Below are 21,808 nucleotides of genomic sequence, written 5' to 3'. Positions count from 1 at the left end.
GAGTATCAATGCCGTATTCCAGTGTTTTTTCCAAAATTTGTTTCAGGGTTGCAATCTGATAAATTGTCAATTTACCACCTCTGAAACCAACCTGATATTTTCCTACTATTAGCGTATGGTGCCATACGGTGACGTAGTACTGTGGAAAATATTTTATACGCTGCATTTAGAAGCATGATTCCTCTGTGGTTAGAGCATTCTAAGATATCTCCTTTTTTGTGTACGGTACAAATTTTTTCAATATTCCAATCATTGGGGAGGAATTTCTATAATCATATTTCTTTTATAAGCTGCTGTAATGCCATTATGATATTATGGTCTCCTTCTTTATATAGTTCAGCTGGGAGATTATCTATTCCGAGTGATTTGTTTCTGGCTAGTTTTTTAACTGCATCTTTAACTTGAAGAATCGTTGGTGCTTCCTCTTCCCTCTCGTCTGTTTCCCTTACCTCATCTCCTTCGTCTTCCAAGTTTTCTTCTTCTTCCTTTATATTAAGTGCCTGGTTAAAGTATTCCACCCATCTATTCAATACATCTTTCTTTGTTGTTAATAGGTCGCCATTCTGACTTCTGCGTTGTCTTGTGGTTGCCTTGAATTTTTTTTTGTTGATGTTAACTCTCTTATAGAATGCTCTGAATTCTTTCTCTCTGTTGAGGTTTTCTATATATTTAAGTTCCTTATTTAAGTGGTTTCGTTTTTTTCTTTTTGGTATCCTCTTTTCTTCTCTTCTCTTTGTCTGGCAATTCTCTACAGTTGTTCTAGTTCGTCGGGTGAGCATCTTTCTGTAGGCTTCATTTTTTTCTTCTGTTGGATTCTTGCATTCGTCGTCAATCCAATCATTTTTACGGGCACAAATTTCTGTTCCTATATCTTTTATTATCTCTAGTTTAATTTTGTAGTAATGTTTTTCTCGTAAAATGCGTCGGAAGGAGATATTGTAAAAAAACTGTTATTTACGCGCCATTATTATTATCTTTCCCTGCTGCTTCAATGTCTTCCTTTATTCTGGTCCAGTAGGAGTCTATATATGTCTGGCCTTCTTCATTTGCCTTTTGATTCCTTAGCCTGTTGGTGATGTTTTCCAAGTACCGTCTGCAATTGTCGCATCTCTCAGCTTTTGCACATTCCATTTTTTCTATCTTTTAAGTCTTCTGTCATCTTTTTATAAGTTTTTATTACTTCAAAATATGAATAAATCTTTGGCATGCTTTCAGATCTGTAAATAATCATAAATAAGTAAATAACTAAAACAGTTTCATCAATTCAAAAAGAAAATGGAATTGAATGGAAAAATGGATTTTCTGCAAATCTCTTGACAATTCAACGTAAATATCACCCGAACCATTTATGCTGTTAATTTTTTATGAAGTCCAACAATTATGACTATAATAGTGTTACATAAATTATAATATTTCGTTGTTTATCTATTGCATCTTGAATGAAAATAAAACAATATAGTTTTGTAACTTACTTCGTACATAATGGTAGTGTGTATTCTATTTATAACACGGTAACTCAGTAGAACTAATTGTTTTAACGGGATAATTTATTAAAGGAAATTAATTACTCTTCTTATTAACAATTGAAAAGTATATACAGGCAAGCATAGACGTCATCGAAGCATATGTTCATTTCTTTTCACTGCCGTCGCTCTAGGAAACCGTCACTCGATTCATTCGGTTCTCATATTCGTTATCAAAGTTTTTTCCCTATAATAGCGGTTGTTTGTTTGTGATTAAGTGCTAAACAGGATACAGACTGAAAATTATGCATTTATTTTAAATATACCTCTTCAAAAAATCCCGGCCACATGATTTTTTTTGCGATTATCAATTTTTAAAGAAATGATCTCGAAAAGCAAAACATTAACGTATTCCTTTAATTTAAGTCCATGTAAATTGAAAAAGTGGTGATGAATAAGTGGATACAAAGTATTTGATTTTAATAAAATTTGGTATACAGGCTTATTTTGGTAAAAACAACAAATGATTAGAATTTCAGCAGTATCAGTTTGGGTCTCCGGTTTTAATTCGTTCTTATTTTCTAAATTTACTAATTGCTCAGATATTTGGTCAAAAAAAGGGTGTTACCTGGAAAGTTTTCGGAGAGTTTTGAAAATTGGTAATTTTATAGATTTTGATGTTCCGAATTTCAACTTTGCGATCTCCTCTCTCCGCTGCTCGAGCCTCCAGATTGGGAAGAAAATTTCCTATAATTTATGTATTAACAATTTTTTCTCTAAAATCAATAGTATTGGAGTACCAGCATCACAAAGCATTATTCATCTACATCACCACGTTCTTTTCATATATTTCTCTAAAATATTCTATTGACGCAGATGCGACATTAGAAGACTTAAAGCATTTACCCATTGGAGCGATCCCGACAATCACGAATAACTGCTTCATACTTTTTGACGTCATACTTTTTGACGAGACGCGAACAAGAACCGCCTCATTAGAATGTTGAAAACAAAATTTGAAGCTGAAAATTTCATGGTCTAACAAGCACCGAAAGCTGCGGATACACTAATCATCAATACAGCAATAAGTGTTTCACCAGTATTCGATACCGTAATAGTGGTCGGCGAAGCTATAGATCTTATTATTTTTTTGACAGCTCTGTATATGCTATCAGAACAATTTTCTCAAACCAGGAAAAGGAAAAATTTCCCAACAAACATATTCTACTAAGAGTATCATAGATAAAACAGCTGCAGATCATATTTTATTTTTGCAAGTCTTCGATCGCTGTGATACAACATCTGCACTCTTTTCTCAAGGAAGAATGAAATTCATTAATGTACTCCAAAAAAATACTAATTTAAACAACGTTACTCAGGTATTTAAAAATGCAAACACTGATCCAGAGATCATTGCTAAAGCTTTGCTTCCCTCTTTGCCACTTTGTATATATCCTTATCTTTATCTTTTTTAGACCTGTAATACCTCTTTTTAGCCTCTTTCTTCTCTCTAACCTTCTGTTGCACCTCATCGTTCCACCACCAAGTTTGTTTGTCTCTAGGAGGCCCTTTACCAGATGATTTTCCTAACACTTCCTTTCCCACTCGTACCACAACTATACTGTTGGTATTCCACCAGTCATTTGCCGTATTTTTTTCCTCGAGCTCTTCCAGAATTCTACTCTTAAAGACTTGCCAAATCCTTATCCTTTAATTTTACTTTTTGGTGTTCTACTTGCTTTCCTTTTCTTCCTTATTAAATGTGATTATGAATACATGTTTCATGATAACCTGGAAAATCCATGTTATACAAATCAGAGGTAGAGTTTGTTATAAAACAGTTAAAGAACAACAAAACGCTAGGTCTGGATGCTGTCATGGCAGAGATAATTAAACCGATCGAACAGGACAATATAAACTTTTTTGTTAAATTATGCAATAAAATATATGACACAGGAATAATGGATGCGATCTACATTTACACCACTACCGAAGAAGCTCAATCCAAGAACGTGCGGCGATTACCGATTGCTTAGTTTGATGAGTTCTCAGAACCCAGAAGGTTCTTAAGATGCCCTTAAGATCCTTCTAATAATAATACAAAACAATGTATATCACAAATGCAATGAAGTATCAGTTGATCATCAATAAGAAAAGGTTTGGGTACACTCCAAGCAATTTTTGGTCTACAAAAGTGTCAAGACCGACAAAAAGATTTGTTTATTGGTTTTGTGGATTCCAAAAAAAGCTTTTGGCCATATTAGCCGTAATATCTTAATGGAGTTTTAGAATCAAGATCAGAATAACGTATGGTCCTAAAGTTTTGGGAAAAATTTCACCTGGTCTGACTGAGAAGCAAAATGCATTTAACAAAGAAGGCCATGGAATTGAAATGTCATCAGTTATTGACATTTAATAAACAAAGCAGAATATTTTGGTTTGTGCTCTGCAAAATGTCTTATAAAATTGATATTCGTCGAGGTGTTTATAATATGGTTGGGCGAATGTCGAAACGAAATATTGTTAATATTTATCGAGATCAAAACATAAGCAAATCGACAATTTATCGCACAATCAGAGAATGTGAAGAAGGGATACCATATGTTAACTTGCGTAAAAGTGGCCGACCGCGGATTTTGAACCATATAAGAGAGGCAAGACTGATTGAAGCAGCTAAGAACAAAATTGGGGTCTCACAGCGAAAACTGGCCAGAAGATTTTATGTTGGAAAGACTACAGTATACAGGACCCTATCGAGTAACAATATTATCTACCGGAAAAGAAGGAAAGCTCCAAAATACACAGAGGATCAATTAGAATTCCGAGATGTTGCCGCGCGTTAAGGCGAGTGCATTTCGTCAACAAGTTGATCGTGATGGACGATGAAAAATATTTTACTTTGTCCAACTCTGAGATGAGAGGTAACGATGGGTTTTACACTTACGATTACGAAAATGTACCTGATGAAATAAAATTCAAAAGTAAGAAAAAATTTGAGGACAAAATTTTGGTATGGTGTGCAATTTCTGAGGCTGGCTTTATCTCACAGCCCTACATTGGTGTTGTTCGAGGCGAAGCCTTAAACGCAAATATTTATATTCAAAGATGTCTCCCTAAATTGCTTCAGTTTGTGAACACACATCATGCAAATGATCACATAGTCTTTTGGCCAGATCTTGCTTCATGTCATTACGTGAGGATCACAAAGGACTGGTACGAAACTAACAACATTACCTTTGTACCGAAAGCAGACAATCCCCTCAACATACCTCAGGCTCGTCCAATTGAAGAGTTCTGGGCAATATTAAGTCATAAAGTCTATAATAACGGATGAGAAGCACAAAATCAGGAACAGTTAAGACGTCGCATATATACAAAAATTAGAGAAATTGACGCAGAGGTCGTCCAAAGGATGATGCAACGTGTCAGGGGAATTATTAGGCAAATCGAAAATAATGGCCCCTTGTCTGTCATTTGAATTTTGATTTATAATAAGGATAGTTAAGTTAAATGGTTGAATAATTTAATAAAAATATAAGATTATTGTGGTCAGAGTTATATGCTTTTGAAATTTTTCCCAAAACTTAAGGACCATACGTTATTATCAGAATACTTCAAAATCTATATTGATACCAAGAAGCGAACATCAGAAAGCTGCAGAAGGCGCTGTATCTGTCGTATTCTTTTCCCTTTATTGTTTAATTTATATTCGATAAATATTTTTGATTCTGTATCAAAAGTTAGTTTTCTTTGTTAATATATTAACAATCTAGTAGATTTACTTTTATACGATCCAGCAGCTTCTGCCACTTTTTTATGAATCTTGAACGAATTTTCGATTTCACTATACGAGTACTTGATCAACAGTCTTTTCTGATTGGCCTGCCTGATCTTATTCCTAATTCCTCTTTGCACATGGGAACACTTTAATGGTTTTTTGATTTTTAAAAATGTCCTGTGTATCAGAAATCTTCTATTTTCTTTTAGTTTAAGTTTCATGATTTATTTTTCATGAATTTTTCTTTTGATAGCAGGGTTATAGGTGTGTAAGAGCAGCAGCAGTTTGGAGACTTTCCAGCTTTGAAAATTACAATAATTTAAAAGAATTTTCGTTGCGTCGGATAATAGAAGAAATAACGTTTGTAGTTATAAAACATGTCTAGATAAACATAGATATTATGGGCATATGTTTATTGGAATTCGTTATTAATTTGACGTGAATACAAATGAGCAGTAGAAGAATTACTGAATTTCTATGAATCATAATATTAAAGATGGTCTGAAAAGGCATCGTAAAAAATAATACCATCATTCATGGTTTTTATATATTAATATTTTATATATTTTGTAATTTTTCATTTAATAATTTACGTAAAAATATACAACCTTGAGATTAGAAAAAGTTGTTCTTTAATCTAACTTGAAAACTATTTTTCGTACGTATATCGCTAATCGATGTTTCGTCATTTTTTGTAATATTTTCCACGGTCGTTTTTATAAAACTATTATTTGTAAGTGGGTTACCTAGACAATAGTAATCATTATGTGGATTATTAGCGGAAAATGGTGTATATTATGAACAACCAAATGTGAAAATCGTTTATTTCTTCATAAAAATTTTATTTTATGACGCAAATTATATACGAACGATACATGGTGAGATACAAGGGACAAGGTGGCACTGATTTCGGTCTGTTTTTCACATATCTCATTAAGGCCAATGAGTTTTATTATTTGGTTCAAAGGAACACGCAAAAATCAAGCAGCCTCCGCAACAAATATCCCCGATAAGAGGACCTGGGCTAGATATATAGGCAAAAAGCAAATTCATTTGCGGAATATTTAAAAATAAATGTTTTTAAACCTTCCGACTACGTACAACCAGAGGAAGATAACTAAAAACAAAGATTGATTGAAACACCTCATCAGATGGATATGCCGATTAGAAAATTTACTTGTAAATTAATTTATCAGTGATAATGAACAAAATCATTCCCAGAAAGGCACCTGGATACGACGTAATAACCATAAAACAGAACATTTCAGAAAAGACAACAGAGGCATTAACACAAGTATTTAAGGCAATTCTAAACCACAATCATATCCCTAACCAATGCCAAAGTTGCGGAAATTCTCACGATACTAAAACCAGGCAAATGTGCCAATGAGTTGACATCTTATAGACCTATAAGTCTTCTACCAATGTTCTCTAAAGTATTTGAAAAACTTCTCATAAATCTGTTGGAGCCGATCCTCATCGAGCGAAACTTCACAACATCAATTTGGTTTCTGCAACAAAAATTGAACCATAGAACAAGTTAATCGCTTCGTAAAACAGATAAATATTGACCTGGGGAACAAGAAGTACTGTAGTGCAACCTTTTTGGACATCAGTAAAGTTTATAACAAGGTGTGGCACACAGGACTTCTATATAACCTCAAGAAAAAATTTTCCTACCATTATCTAATCTTGAAATGTTTCATATCTAACCGTTTCTATAGTTAAACAGCACAAAGCCCGGTCCGATCTATTCGAAGTTGAGTCTGGTGTGCCCCAAGGCAGCGGTATTGGCCCTGTTTTATATTTGTTCTTACCACCTACGAGACTAACCTCAGTCGCTACATATGGTGATGACACTTCTGATCTTGTATTACATATAAACCCGCAAAGAGGATCACAAATCTTGCAAATTATCTATCTATCTATTTATCTATCTATCTATCTATCTAACAGTGTCGGAGATGTAAAGCATCCCTGCAATAAGCCTTTTGTTGTCTTAAATTCGTTGGAGTATTTATTGCCGGTTTTAACTCTTACCTTGTTGTTGTTGTAAAGGTTTTTTACGGCTTCTATTAACCTCTGAGTTATTCCGATTTCCTTCATCGTGTTTCATAGTTGTTTTCTGGGGACCGTGTCATATGCCTTTTTTAAATCTATGAATGCCATGTGTACTGGTCTATTTTTTGCCATTTTTTTTTTCAATTAATTGTTGGAGTGTATAAATGTGGTCTATGCAAGATCTTTCTGCCGTGAACCTCGCCTGATCTTCTCCGATTTTATTTGAGATAGATCTATCTCACTTGCAAATTAATGTGAACAAAATTCAAAAATGTATTAAAACATGGCAAATAAATACAAATGAAGCAAAATCGTGACATGTGATCTTCACAATGCGACGTGAAACTTGCCCTCTAGTTTATTTAAATGATAGCCAGCTAACACAAGCACACTCCACAAAATATCTAGGTATAAATTTGGATAGAAGACCGACTTGGCGGAAGCATACCTACCTTTATTAAAAGGCAACAACTTGGCCTCAACCTACGTAAGCTCTATTGGATGATTGACAGAAAATTGAAAACTAACACCAGAAAACAAAATACTTATCTACAAATCTATAATAAAACCCGTATGGAGTACAATTATGGGGTACAGCCAGTAATTCTAACTTGAAAATTTTTCAAAGATTTTAAAGTAAAGTAATTACTATTTAAATGGGAATAAGCCACAATTAAAATTAAAATAAGTTTATTGACGTTTCAATTTCCACTTCGGAAATCGTTCTCAAAATACAAACATTAGTTTGTATTTCCCATTTAAATAGTAATTACTTTAAAATACCACAAATAAATAGCTTCCCAACAATATTAAGAAACCGTTATTGGCCCAGCGTTATTCAAATTTTTCGGAGATCGGAAATTCTTTACAAGAAACTGGCACATTGTCAAAATTCAATCAAATTTTTACGAAGATGTAAACCAATTTTTGTTGGCGAGCTATAAATCATTATGTTCTTTATTATTTATTCCTCTATAGTCTTTAGTAGTAGTTTACATTTGTAAATTATATTGTCATTATGTTTGTGTATTAAATATTAGTCATAAAAAATAATGTATTTCTTACACAGACGCTTAATAATTTGTGTTATCGTTTGTTTCAGAAAACTCCCGTATGTGATGTAGCCAATAGCGGAAGCGAGTCAAAGCTCGCGGGGTCCAAACGGATAGAGAGAGATAAAAGCAACAAGCGGAAGTCGAATCTGAATCGTTCACTTAACTCTGAAGAAGTTCCGGATTGTAACAGTAAGCTTATCATTTATTGGCAAATTAATCTGAAAGTACAAATACAGTAGATCTGCTTGATCTTTGCATATTATTATTATTTGTATTATAAGAAATAAACCCTAACATGTGAGCCAAACTTACGTCGGTTATAAGAATTAGAAAACGGCCAATATTACCATGGACGTTTTTATACTTCTCTATTATTTGACCTTGAACGCATATGATTATTTTGTTTATTTATAATTGTACATACTATCCGTCGTGATATTTTTATGCAGCAGCTACTCTCTTATATATAGAATTGTTCAATAATAATATATATTTTGATAAACGAACATACATTTCATATGTTACCTGTTGTACAGATGAAAATGGCTCCAAAGGCCCTTCAGTCATTTTTTTTTCTAATTTGGAATACTCACAACACATTTAACGCAAGACGTTGTTCTTGAGAATTGAATGATTTACCAGGCATACCCTAAAAATAAAAACCTTTAAAAATATTTCACATTCCTCCGTTGGTGGCTTTAGCCATATTTAAATAACTAATTGTTAATTTAGGGATTATAATATACATTATACGAGGATCATTCGTAAAAGTAAAAAATGTTCCACAAAGGCAATATTGCATTACGCATCAACTCTCCCTCTTTCTCACTCCACCACTCTCGCATCGCTGCATTGCTCAGTGTGCCTTTTCCAATGTTGGAGTTTAAATTGATCATTATAAATTGTACAGCTCACCTGCAGCTCACCGATCTTAATGTGGCCGATATACAAACCCCTCCCTCGAGTTGCGCGTTAACTAGAATGCTTGTAAATTTGACGCAGAAAAGTTTAGCCCCACCGGCCACGTTACAATCGGAGAGCTGTAATTTGGTTACTCTTTGTTGATCTGAGGGCTTCTTCCAGACTGGCATAAATCTCTTCTATTTCTTCACATCTCTTGTCTGCTGTGGATATAAATATTTACTCTATTATTGTTACTGTAAATATTTTATTGTATATACAAGTAAAATTCAGTTAAGAACAATTCCAAATTTATCGAACTAACACGCTAAATACGAAACGCTGGACAACTTTTTTATATAACAGAAACATTATTAAGCTTTTGCTATTAGTGTTTTGCCATTTTGCCGTCTGTAATTCTTAATTATCATACTAATTACCGTTCAATACTTATTATCTTCTGGTCTTTTTTGATCTTCCTCTCCTGTTTCTTCCAGGAACCCGCAGATCAGCAATTCTTCGTATTGAGTGATTAACGTCTCTACGTTGAACATTACCAAACCATCTTAACCTATGCTCTCTCATCTTGGCAACAAGTAGACTTCCCCTAATATACTCATTCCTAATTTTATCCTTTTTTGTCATTCCACTTATATTTATAAGCATTCTCATTTTCGCCACATGCATTCGTTGTTCCTCTTTCTTTTTAACTGCCCAACATTCAGTTCCGTACATCATAGCTTTTCTTATGGCTGTTTTATAGAATTTTCCTTTCAGCTTCATTGGAATTTTTCTGTCACACAACACATCACTCGCTTCCTTCCACTTCATCCATCCAACCCTAATTCTACTGCATGTATCTCCATCTATTCCTCCATTACTCTGTAACACCGATCCTAGGTACTTAAAACTATTACTTTTCACCATCCAAATATATACTCTCTATTTGTACCAACTACATCTTTAAATGAGCATTCCAAATACTCTGTTTTTGTGCTTTGACCAATTCTTAAACCTTTTCCTCAAGAGCTTGTCTTCACTGTTCCAGTTTTTGTTCTAAGTCGCTTTCACTATTTACCACTAATACTACATCATCAGCATACATTAAACACCACGGAATATTACCCTGTAGTTTCGCTATTATTTGATCCAGAACTAATGAGAATAAATAAGGACTAAGCACCGAGCCTTGGTGCAATCTTACTTTCACACGAAATTTATCAGTCTCTCCCACACCTGTCCTAACACTAGTTATTACTCTCTCATACATGTCTTTCACAATCTTTACATATTCATCGGGGACTCCTTCCTTATTGAGTGCCCACACAGAATCTCCCGAGGAACTCTATCATATGCATTCTCAAGATCAATGAATACCATATGTGCGTTGGTTTCTTTATTCCTGTATTTTTCCACCAACAACCTTAAATTACCGTTAAATACTATCAGAGAAATTATCCACAACTTCGTCGTATTGTTATTGACCAATAATAATTATCAGTCGATTTTACTTCAAACTTATATTACTCTAATATTTTCCTTTTCATTTACCATTCCTTTTCTCCTTTTTTCACTCTGCTTATTTATCCAAGCAATCTGCAACATACATTACTTGTTCTACTTTCTTTTTAATTGCTATTCCATATTAGTTGTTATATATTTTTTAATTGTACAGTTGTGACATTCCTAACTCAAGGTTACTTTACAAAACAATTTTTTATTACATAAATATATTTTGTTTACGCGGTTTTCCTACGCGTTTTTTTTTTCAAAATGTAACGACTGTGATCATCACATAACTTATTTTAGGACGTCACATGTGAACATTTGACATGAATGAAGTGAAATCATACTCGCCAAAAGCAATTGTAGAATTTTTCTCAATTAATATCTCGTCAATTATTGCTAAATAATTTCAGGCACTACGCAAGTAATTATATATAGAAATTGTCTGACATTTAGTCACTTTAAAAACATTTTTTTAAGTATGATGTGATTTTAGTAATCGTATAAATCTGGGAGATACGGAATTCTGAAGTACGTAAAAAATTGCTCGGCAAATAATTAAATCTGATTGGTTTTCATGCCAACATCACTATTTGCCTTTATCTCTATGCGGGTTGGCTTCCCTAATTATATCTTTCCATAAATATTTATCTCAGGTCATTTGAAGAGGGCGAACAAAAATTGGAAAATCCCGTGAATTTGATGTCCAATTATTATAAAGAAAAATTGCTAAGACCAAATTCAACCAATACTCAGGACTGCGCTTTCACCTTCAGTCCCGACTGGCCAAAAGGAAACTTAACATCACCTGGAATAACACCTTACTGAAAAGCCAATAGACCTCAAAGTCACGCTAGACCGCTCATTAACATACAGATTCCACTGTGAAAAAAAATCCTGAAAGAAGGTGAAGGCGCACAACATCCTTATAAGGAAACTAACAATATTAAATGGGGCTCCAAACCCACAGTACTAAGATAATCAGCGTAGGCGCTATGCTTTTCAACGACGGAATACGCACTTCCGGTATGGAAGAGATCTGCGACTGCCGAAAGTAATTGCCAGTCTGAACGAAACCGGCAGAGTCATTACTCCAGACCTCTCGGATCCTGACTCCCGTAAAACAGCCCACGAATTCACCGAAAGATCTAAACAAACCTTCGACAACTGACACCCCCTTTTTCGCCACGAACCGTATCCTAGCAGACTGAAATCAAGAAACCGTTTCCTTCGTGCCCTGCTGATGAACCACCACCCTGTTAGCCTCTAACAGAAACTCCACAAAGCGGGATTTCAAGCGACTGGTCGACGTGGCGCATGCTGAAGCGTTTAAGAACCGGCGTAGCACCGACCAAGTCAAACCTTTTTAAATGAGGTCTGCTGAATGTGAATGACTGCGGAGCATTACAGAACATGGAACATCTACTAGCTTGCCCAAACAGTTCGCATAGATGCGCTCTCGATGACTTATGCACATGCAACCAACTAGCATTGGACAAAGCCCAATACTGGGCTCAGAAACTATAGTTTTCCGGACATGAAAAAGTAAAGTATGTGGGTCATATCAAAACCAATCTCTTCACAGATAGATCATACCTATGCGTCTCCCACCCAGTTTTCTTTGGGTGATTACCATTTCCACGTTGAACGTGTCATAACCATCTTAACCTATGTTACTCTATTTTGGCATCAATTGTTGACACCACTGAAGTTCCCCCAATGTCTTCTATCTTCGTTCAGTGGTATCTTCTTTAAGACGGTTGGCTATCATTAAGGTTACCTTCACCTATGATACTGCTGCTCTTAACAACTCAGCAGTTGTATCATTTTCGCAAATTATTTAGCCAGGATATACATTGTCTTTTTATGCTTCTTTTGTCCAGTATCTTTCCCTGTATAATGATTTGCACCAAGACCAGAAAGACTACTGAGATCATAAAAAGCATCAAGCAGAGAAAGCTGGAGTATTTCGGACATGTAATGAGAGGTCCCAAATATAGGTTGCTACAAAATATCACGCAAGGAAAAATAGCAGGCAAACGCAGTCCAGGACGAAGAACAACCTCATGGTTGAAGAACTTGCGAGATTGGTATGGTGTTGATACAAGCATGCTATTTAGAGTGGCAGTGAATAAAATTAAGATAGCTATGATGGTAACCAACGTTCTGAAAGGACATAGTACATGAAGAAGAGGAGATTCAAAACATCCTCTATTTTAATTCTGTTCAAAACGTCGTTGTTCTTAACCTTATCCACCCAGGTTATTTTTAACGTTATCCTGTAAGTTCACATCTCAAACGCTTCTATTCTGTTGCTAAGGATCTTTTTTAAGCGCTCATATTTCCTTTCCATACAATAGCGTATAAACACAACACCGCACTATGCGAACTTTGAGTTGCAGGCTCAGATCATTGCAAGATACTTTTCTTATATTATTAAATTAATGTAGACCCTATTCTTGATTTGTGTTTTTGCGTATTGTGAAGTTTACTTAATTTTTTTATTTCCACTTATTTTAATTTATTTACAGTCTGCTAATATGTGCTAACACTAAAACCACAATTAATTTACAAGATTAATTTACTTTACGCTACAAATATATTTATTAGACTAACACTCTACAATTTCTCTACATACATTTTCTGTCCCGTTGTTCTGGAATGTCACTCAGCGGAACTTTAACACCTGATTTATCGTGTGGAATCCTCTAGACTAGACAGATAGCTCCTTGAGGACGTTCGTTGACGTCAGAACATCGCCGTTAGAATGGGGATTAGAAATTAGAAGCGTAGCGAGCGGACTGCCGTAACAGTATAATCGTTGATTTCGTTTGCGACTGTTCCCAAGTATGCATGCTTGTTCCTGTTTTGAACGAGATTTCTTAATCATTAAACTATCTTTTTGTTGCGTCTTTACAATGGCCATGGATTCATCATTTTGGCTTTACAACCCTGTGTGGGTCCTAGCCTCCCCAAGAATTTTTCTCCAGTCGTCCCTATCCATCGCCTTCCTCCGCCAAACACGTATTTCCATATTTCTCATGTCTTCATCGATGTTATCTAGGAATCTTGTTCTGGGTCTTCCTCTTCTTCTTTGACCAATAGGTCTATCAAGGAGCGTTTTTCTAGCTGGGTCGGTTTGCTCCATCCGCATAACATGGCCTACCCACCTTAGACGTCCTATCTTTATGTGTTTTACGATATCTGGTTCCTGGTATATCCTATAGAGTTCGAAGTTGTATCGTCTTCTCCAGACACCATTTTCATTTACCGCTCCATAGATGCGCCTTAGTATTTTTCTTTCGAAACATCCTAACATGTTTTCATTACTTTTTGTTAAAGTCCAGGTTTCTGAACCATATGTTAGGACTGGGCGTATTATTGTTTTGTAGAGTTTTACTTTTGTATTTCTTGATATAACTGTAGATTTAAAAAGGAGATTAAGCCCAAAATAGCATCTATTAGCCGTGCAAATTCTGCGGTTTATCTCTGCGGTAGTGTCATTTTCAGTATTGACGAGCGTTCCCAGGTATACAAATTCGTTAACTGCTTCGATGACGTCATTTTCTATAACAAGTGGCCGTAGTGTTTGTGGTTGCGTACCTATTTTCATGTATTTTGTTTTGTTGGTGTTTATTATTAAACCCATTTTTGTAGCCGCTTCCTTTAATGCTACGTACGCCTCTCGTGCTGCGTTTTCCGTTCTCCCATGGCCATGGATTTCGTTTTCTTAATATTTAAAGTTAGTACTTCCTCTTCGCAACTATCCACAATCTTATCCATCAGAAATCGCAATTCTTCAACCGACTCTACGAATATTATCGTATCAACCACGCGTGTCTGATATTATCGATAGGTTCTTAGTTGACCTTAATTCCATTTGATTGTTTCGTTTGTGGATTCCGTTTCTTTTACTGCTTTCTCAACTACATCTTCTGACTAGAGGTTAAGGAGTAGTGGAGAAAGTTGCATCCCTGCCTCAACACTCGTTGTATCTCTATTTCATCTGACAGTCTGCTGCCAACCTTTACAGAATAAATATAATTAAAATTCAGACTCGATATTATTCTGATGTCTTTCATATGCAGATTTTTAGGAGGTGGAAATTATCCTGGATTTAAGTAGTTATTATAGTATTATTTTGGCGTCGTAAACTCGCCTTGCACCCTTGCATAAGGTACATCTATTGTACACGCGACACTAAGTCTTCTTATTCTTAGTGGACATTGCTCAAGGTTTTGTTACAGAGTGAGCATTAAGCACATTGTTTCCAAGATCCATTACCAACCTTTAATCATCCTCTCCACCTTATATCTATGCATATTGTTAATACCATGGACGTATAAACACAGATGGACTCAGTTATTTACATAAAAATGTGAAGCCAAAAATTATTTGACTAGGTCACATTCTCAGCACCTTCAAATGTTGTCACATTTTTTTATTAAAATATCTTATTCAGGTATCGCTGAAAATATTACTATATTTGAAAAAGACAGAAAAGATTTTATTTCACGTTCAAAGCGTCTATGTATCTATTGATACGTATTTCGCTTTAATAAAGCTCATCAGAATAGTTATTCATAGCCGTTCTTAACGTGAAAAATAAAATTCTCTGTCTTATTAGAAGTAACAATAACATGACTTCGTTATGGACGCAATAGCGACATCTGATAGAAAAATCGGTAAGATAGTTTCGAAACAAATTCAGATTTCTGCTTTAATCTGGAGCCTTCTAAAAATTGCAAGACATGACCAGACGATTACTATATTTATTTTATACTCTACAGGTGCTATCAAACCAAAATAATAATTTATTACTTATATTAATATATTTAATTGTAATTAAAACATCAAATGTGCACATAGTGTGCATATCATTTAATAATAGCGTATAACAGATATCAACCAATTATTTTATATGTAGAAGCACTGAAACCTATTTATTAATGGCAACGGTGTTTACATTTCTCTGTCTTATGGCTCTACGTCAAACTTCAAATGCTGTTCCATGTCATGTCCATGTTTGTTTACTTTTTACCCAAGATGAGGAAAAGTTGTTTTTCGATATTTTGGCTGTATTTTAAGTGATATTTGTAAATAGTGAAATAAACAAATTATTTGATATATAATAGTGAAATAAACAAAAAAAAACGAAATATTTACATCCCAATGTCTCATTTAATTTGTAAGTACTGTTTGTTTACATTATTTACCATGAGGAACTGAGGAAGCCTGTGTGTTTACATTTTAAAATATGTCTTTCATAGGCGTACCATTGGGTTTATTCATATTAATTAATGTATTGAACAATATATTAGTTCATGAAATTAGTATAGGCATTTTTAAATTGTAAGTAGACATTATCTGATTAAAAATATCTGTTTAGTAGCTTTTTAATTTAATATTTCTCATGAATTAACAATAAATTAGTGAAATGAATAAAACTTATTTATTTTTCTATGTAGGTTTCCAAATAATATTGATTAATGATGAAACTTACTCTAAACTTCAACAGAGAAAACAGTATAAAAAAACCTTTCAAAAGCATCCTTTTTGGTTATTTAAACTTGTAAGGAAGCTGAAAAAAATTTCAGATTTTTTAATAAAACTATAAATATCTACAACAAACTAGTTAAAAACCTTATGAATATTTTGATTAATAAAACCATACAAAATGTCCCAAAATCAATCTATGAGCATTTTGGTGACCATATGTATGATGAAGATGCAATCGATGGTCACTCTATGCAACTTTTAAAATTGGTTCTTGAGAAATATTTTAAAATTGGAATTCATCATGAAACGAGGACTACTTTAGATGCTAACACCGTGCGCATAAGAAGCGTTCTTACTAAGACTGTTTTATTTCGCAATCAATAAAAATTTATTTCTATACCAACGTCTTCTATTATGTCTATTTACCATTTTTACTTTAATATTTCTGTTCGGTAAATAGCTTTCCAATAATTTATACATTTTCACGCCTACTTTTTTATAAGTAGGTATATTTGCAAATAATTTTATGTCAAATGCCAGCAAGAGCTTTGGAATGATCAATAAATAATTTTGTAGCAGAAACCCTTACTACGTGGAATCTATTGATATTGTATTAAAACAAATTTGTCACAATTTGAAAAAATATGTTTTAACCCATTATCAATAAATATAGGTATGTACTTAAATTTGACAAATGTATATTTTTTAATTGTTTTTTTTATCGTAGGATTATTTGATACCTATTAAAAAATTAACTTGAGCTCAACTATATTTTATTGTATTAATTTTAAAGCAAATAAAATTGTATTTTATTTGTTCTATAAAAACGTGTTTTTATACATTATTACTACTTAAAATTATTAACGTCTGAATAATTATCTCCGCGAGTAAAAATTCAAGCACGCTTATGCTCATTGAGGAAGTATCACAGTCTATCGATACCCGTTTTACTCCCCTTTACCCTCTTGTCCAGGAATATCGAAGCTTCAAAACAGTGTGTGTTTAAGGTATCTTATTGCTGGGTCCATCTATGTTTATACGTCCATGGTTAATACATAGTTATAAATACTGAATTTACTCAAGTATTGATTTGAGCATATTTAAATGTATCTGATTTGAAATAAGATATAAAAACGAATGGTTCAAAAGAAAAATCATCAAACCAATGCATATTTCTGAGGATTTTCAAATAAAAAGCTTATATTGAACATGCCAATGTTAGTTATTGCCATTTTTCTTCTTACAAAAAGATTTTTTGTCGGTATTTTCCAGATTTTATCCATTTAGTTAGTCGGGAGAGACAGGTCGAGATCAACGTACCTATTTTAATAGAGTAGCGATTATAATGGCTCATTTCGTTTATAGCTCGTCCCGCTACTGGACTGTTTTTGTGTTCTTATCGGAGTTAGATATATATTTTGACGGCGGGACTAGATTGGGGATAGGGACCTGGGATTTTAAAGAAGTCTGAAGTCTGTCGTCATGGCAGCAGACAGAAGGGGTAAACGTACAAGTAATTGTACAAATTTTCGGAGTTTGTTGGCTGCATCGGTAAATTTTATTAGGCGTGATAAATCTTTCGACATATATAAATATACAATTTTGTCTACATTATTTACTTTTTATGATAGAAATGTCGCTGTAAAATTTCGTTTAATTTTTAATTTGGGAAATACTATGCACTTGTTATCATTTCGTAGAATCATATTTTATTAACTCACATATGATAGATATGATACTAAAGTCCGATCTGATAATTAGTCTGCGTTTTACAGTGCGTCAAATATTTTGATCTTTTTTCAATGGCGCTACAGCACAAATTGAACCTTAGCCTCTTGTAATTTCTGCCTGCATTATAGGCTACCATATATTGCTGCCTTTTTAAGTTTTGCAGTCCATAAAGCTTTGCACCTGCGGTTCATCCGGCATTCTTTTGTTTTTTCCGATGACCTTTGATGGCAATTACGTGTTATGTCCTCATCCATCCTCACTATATGACCAGCCCATCGAAGTCCATGGTTTCGCTAGCGAGAGGTAGGCTTCATCTGCTTGCGTGTGTCTTGTCTTGCCTCCCTGACGTTGTCAATATTCATGATTCGTCACTTATTTTTTACCAACTCCTCTTTTTCTTTCTATCTTGCCTTTTAAGGAATCAGTTTTTCTCCAGCAATTTTTTTTTGTTTATTAATGCTTGTCATTGATTCTCAAGATTATTCTTCTATATTTCATTTGTAAATGATCAAATCAAGAATATGCTAGCCTTCGTTTTTACCTAGAGCTAAGATTAATACTAATACTTAATACTTATAAAAATTAATATTAAACTCACCAGTCTTCCGGGTTGAACCGCGTGGATATCCATTGGGCCGGGCTTTCGACATCCTCTCTGATGTCTTCTTCAGGGCTTCCGAGGTCTCAATCTCCCGAGCCCCCAGACACTACTACACTCACTAGTCACTGCACTACTACGGCTGGGACCAGGGGACGGTTTATTTATACCTGCTTCTTCAGACACTCGGGCTGATACAAATTCAAACTCGGAAAGTCCGACGAATGTCTTCTAAATCTTTACCACTTCAGTGGTTAGCTTACAGAGATGCCACATACTTTGGTGGCCATGAACGAAAACGATTTAATAATATCGTCGAATAACTTCCATAGTTATTCTACGTTTGGACCCTCTATCTTTTCTTTAGTATTTTCTAGTTTTTAATTTCTGGTCATCCGGTACATCTCAGTATTTTCTTTTTTATATGACCTAATATTCTCATATTCTTGTTTTTTTTTTCTTGCAGCTTATTAATGTTATTATTAACCTCCACAAGTCATAAATAGTTTAATTAAATTTAAAATTTAGCAAGGTACATGTATTAGAACTGGACAGTTTAGAAATTTACTCCAAAATCTCAAAAGAACTTATTTTTGATAAAACCATTATTTTTTACATTTTAAAATTACTAAAACCAGATTTAATTAAACTGTTGGTATATATTTTTCTATTTTATTTATATTTATTTCTTGTTTCAGGTGATGTAAAAGATCGACGCCGCCGAAGACGCTTTTTCCCCACAGAGGTCTTAGAATCGTCGTTGGCAACCTCCGGAGATGACCGCGAAAAAAGCGACATAAACGCCACTGCCTCTCCATCCCAAACTTCTACCGTCGCGTCACCAATCACTGCCTCTCCTTCATCCTTTTCTACTTCGAAAGTAACTACGCCTAAGAAATCCGAATTGAGTGTCCACATGGAGAACGCTCGACGAGGTGTCACTCCCGCTTTTTCAGAAATGGGAAAGTATAAGCCGTACGTCAATACCAAACGTGTCGTTACCTCTAGCCCTAAGTCTTCTACTACCAGGTTTACTCCTGACAGCACACAGTCCAGTAATTCCTTACCTAGAAAATCGAGTAGTCCTAGTAATACTAGAGTTATTGTTTCGGACGACGAACGAACTAAAGCCATTGCCAGTCGAATGGAAGGACTTTCCGCTTTAACCAAACAAACTTTAGCCCGAGTCGAAAGACTGACAAGTAAGACTAGAGAATCGCCGAGGAAAGATCTACCAAGGACACACGACAGTAGCAGCAGCCCGGTCAAACAAATGGATCAAAAAATGAAACCTATTAAAAAGACACCTGAGAGATCTCTGCTATCATCGATACTCAAAAAGAAATCTGTAGACGAAACTCCATCAATTATCATAGAACCTAGTGTTCCAGCTAGTCCTGCATCTGGACCCGTTTCTATATTAAAGAGAAAAGTGTCTCAGGATGAACATAAACAAGACGGAAGCGGTCATTCGTCGACCCATACCCCTCCTGTAACTTTTTCTCCAAACGTTTTAGAACCTACAACGAGCAAACGGAAACAAGGTATCTTGAAAAAACGTAGAAGTCTCGATGAGTCGACTGTAATGAGACATAGAAGTTGTAGTCCCGATGTGGCCAACAAAACAGATTCTAGGTCTATATTAAAGAATCAGAGACGTTCTTCTTTGGAAGAATTACGGAGAACTAGATCACCGGAAACACCCCTCCAGGGCATTTTAAAACGAAGAACTTCTAGACACGATGAAGATGACCACTCTTTGAACTCTCCACAAAGTATTCTAAAACGAAAATCTGGTGCGAGTAGTGCTGGCTCTACCAACAGTACGCCTCATGTTTCCATTACAACGGCTGTGATTCTGGCGGCTGCTGGAGGTGCTGAAATGGTGCTTGAACCTGAAGCTGATGCAGTCAAACCGATTCTTAAAAAGAAGAGCTTTTCCGAGGAATATTCGCAATATACCGATATTCCTGTAGATGTACCGAAACCTATATTAAAGAAGAAATCCAGCACCGATACTGACGATTCCGAGGAAAAACCCAAGCCCATCTTAAAATTGCCTAGGACTTCCATCGAACGCGATATCTTGGAATCCAATCAGGACTTTAGACCGTTCAAACACACTTCTTCCAGCGAGACTGAATGCGAAGTCAGACCGATTCTTAAGCAAAACAGTAGGGAGGAACCGGTAAGACAAAGACTGTCGTTCTGTAGTGAACACACTAACATTAGAGATGAACCAAGACCGAGAACTTCCAGAAGATCGCATACTATTTGTACTGATTTTAACGTAGGGGATTTTAATTTAGATACAAGGGAAAGGGATGAAATGCTCAATAAACCGAGACCGTTTTCGGTTCACGATTTGGTGAAATCGTTTGAAACCACTTGCTCAACCGGGGCTATACCCAAAAGAAGTAGTTTGAAGAGGAATAGCGATAGATATAAAACGCAGCCTATTACGTCAAATGAGTTAGAGGCCAGGTAAGATTAATTTTGCTGTGTATATTTTTTAATTTAATAGGGGTAATAGAAGTTTTTGCAATATAATGGTAGATAAGGCCGACAGATATCCATTTAGGTACTTGTGATACATTTTAGCTCAATAAATAACATTAATTGAACAACAAATGTTGATAATGGTTTTGTCAATGAAATATGAATACTTTTTATTTTTACAGCTCTATATTTACAGCTTATAATCCTGATCAAGAATCTCTAGAGAAAGTTTAAAGCAATCATCTTTCAACTTTACTACGGTAACATTATCTTTGTCAGATTTAGCCACTACTAACTCAGAGTGGGATTTGAGGAAACGTTTAGTTTCTTCAAAGAGACTTTGAAGGAGAGAAGAGGAACTCCTACCTTTGACTGAGCTAGATTGATTAACATAATTACTAATTACTAATAGTTTTCATTCACTTCACAGCTTCAAGTTCAATGAAACGAACTTCTTAAACAATACCATATCTGATCGTCAGACATTCTAGTAAGTTTCGGTATCGTTTCACTCTTTACAATCATTCCTATAGACGAAACTATAAACATTCTGAAAACTAAATACAGTATCCAGCAAGACTACTTATCTCTCATTAAACATTGTATGTCACAACACTTATTTCATCTTCCAAAATCAATTCTACAGACAAATAAATGGTTCCCCACTATCTCCAGTAATTGCCAATATCTTTATGGAAGACTTCGAGATCCGAGCACT

The 21,808-nt window shown here is 34.8% G+C and overlaps 1 protein-coding gene across 4 annotated transcripts in view; it reads left to right on the top strand.

The window, feature by feature from the left end:
* The window catches only part of LOC140435172 (uncharacterized), a 405,909-nt gene that overhangs the window by 218,302 nt on the left and 165,799 nt on the right, over positions 1–21,808 (top strand). For all 4 annotated transcript variants that reach the window (XM_072523926.1, XM_072523928.1, XM_072523925.1 and 1 more), the window contains exons 5-6: positions 8,405–8,546; positions 19,290–21,075. In XM_072523926.1, coding sequence (XP_072380027.1) covers positions 8,405–8,546; positions 19,290–21,075 — 1,928 coding nt within the window. The remainder of the gene's footprint in view (positions 1–8,404; positions 8,547–19,289; positions 21,076–21,808) is intronic.

Source organism: Diabrotica undecimpunctata, chromosome 2 (assembly GCF_040954645.1).
Source record: "Diabrotica undecimpunctata isolate CICGRU chromosome 2, icDiaUnde3, whole genome shotgun sequence".
Lineage (NCBI taxonomy): Eukaryota > Metazoa > Arthropoda > Insecta > Coleoptera > Chrysomelidae > Diabrotica > Diabrotica undecimpunctata.
Note: the sequence above shows the minus strand (reverse complement) of the source record. Positions and strands in the feature narration are given on the sequence as shown.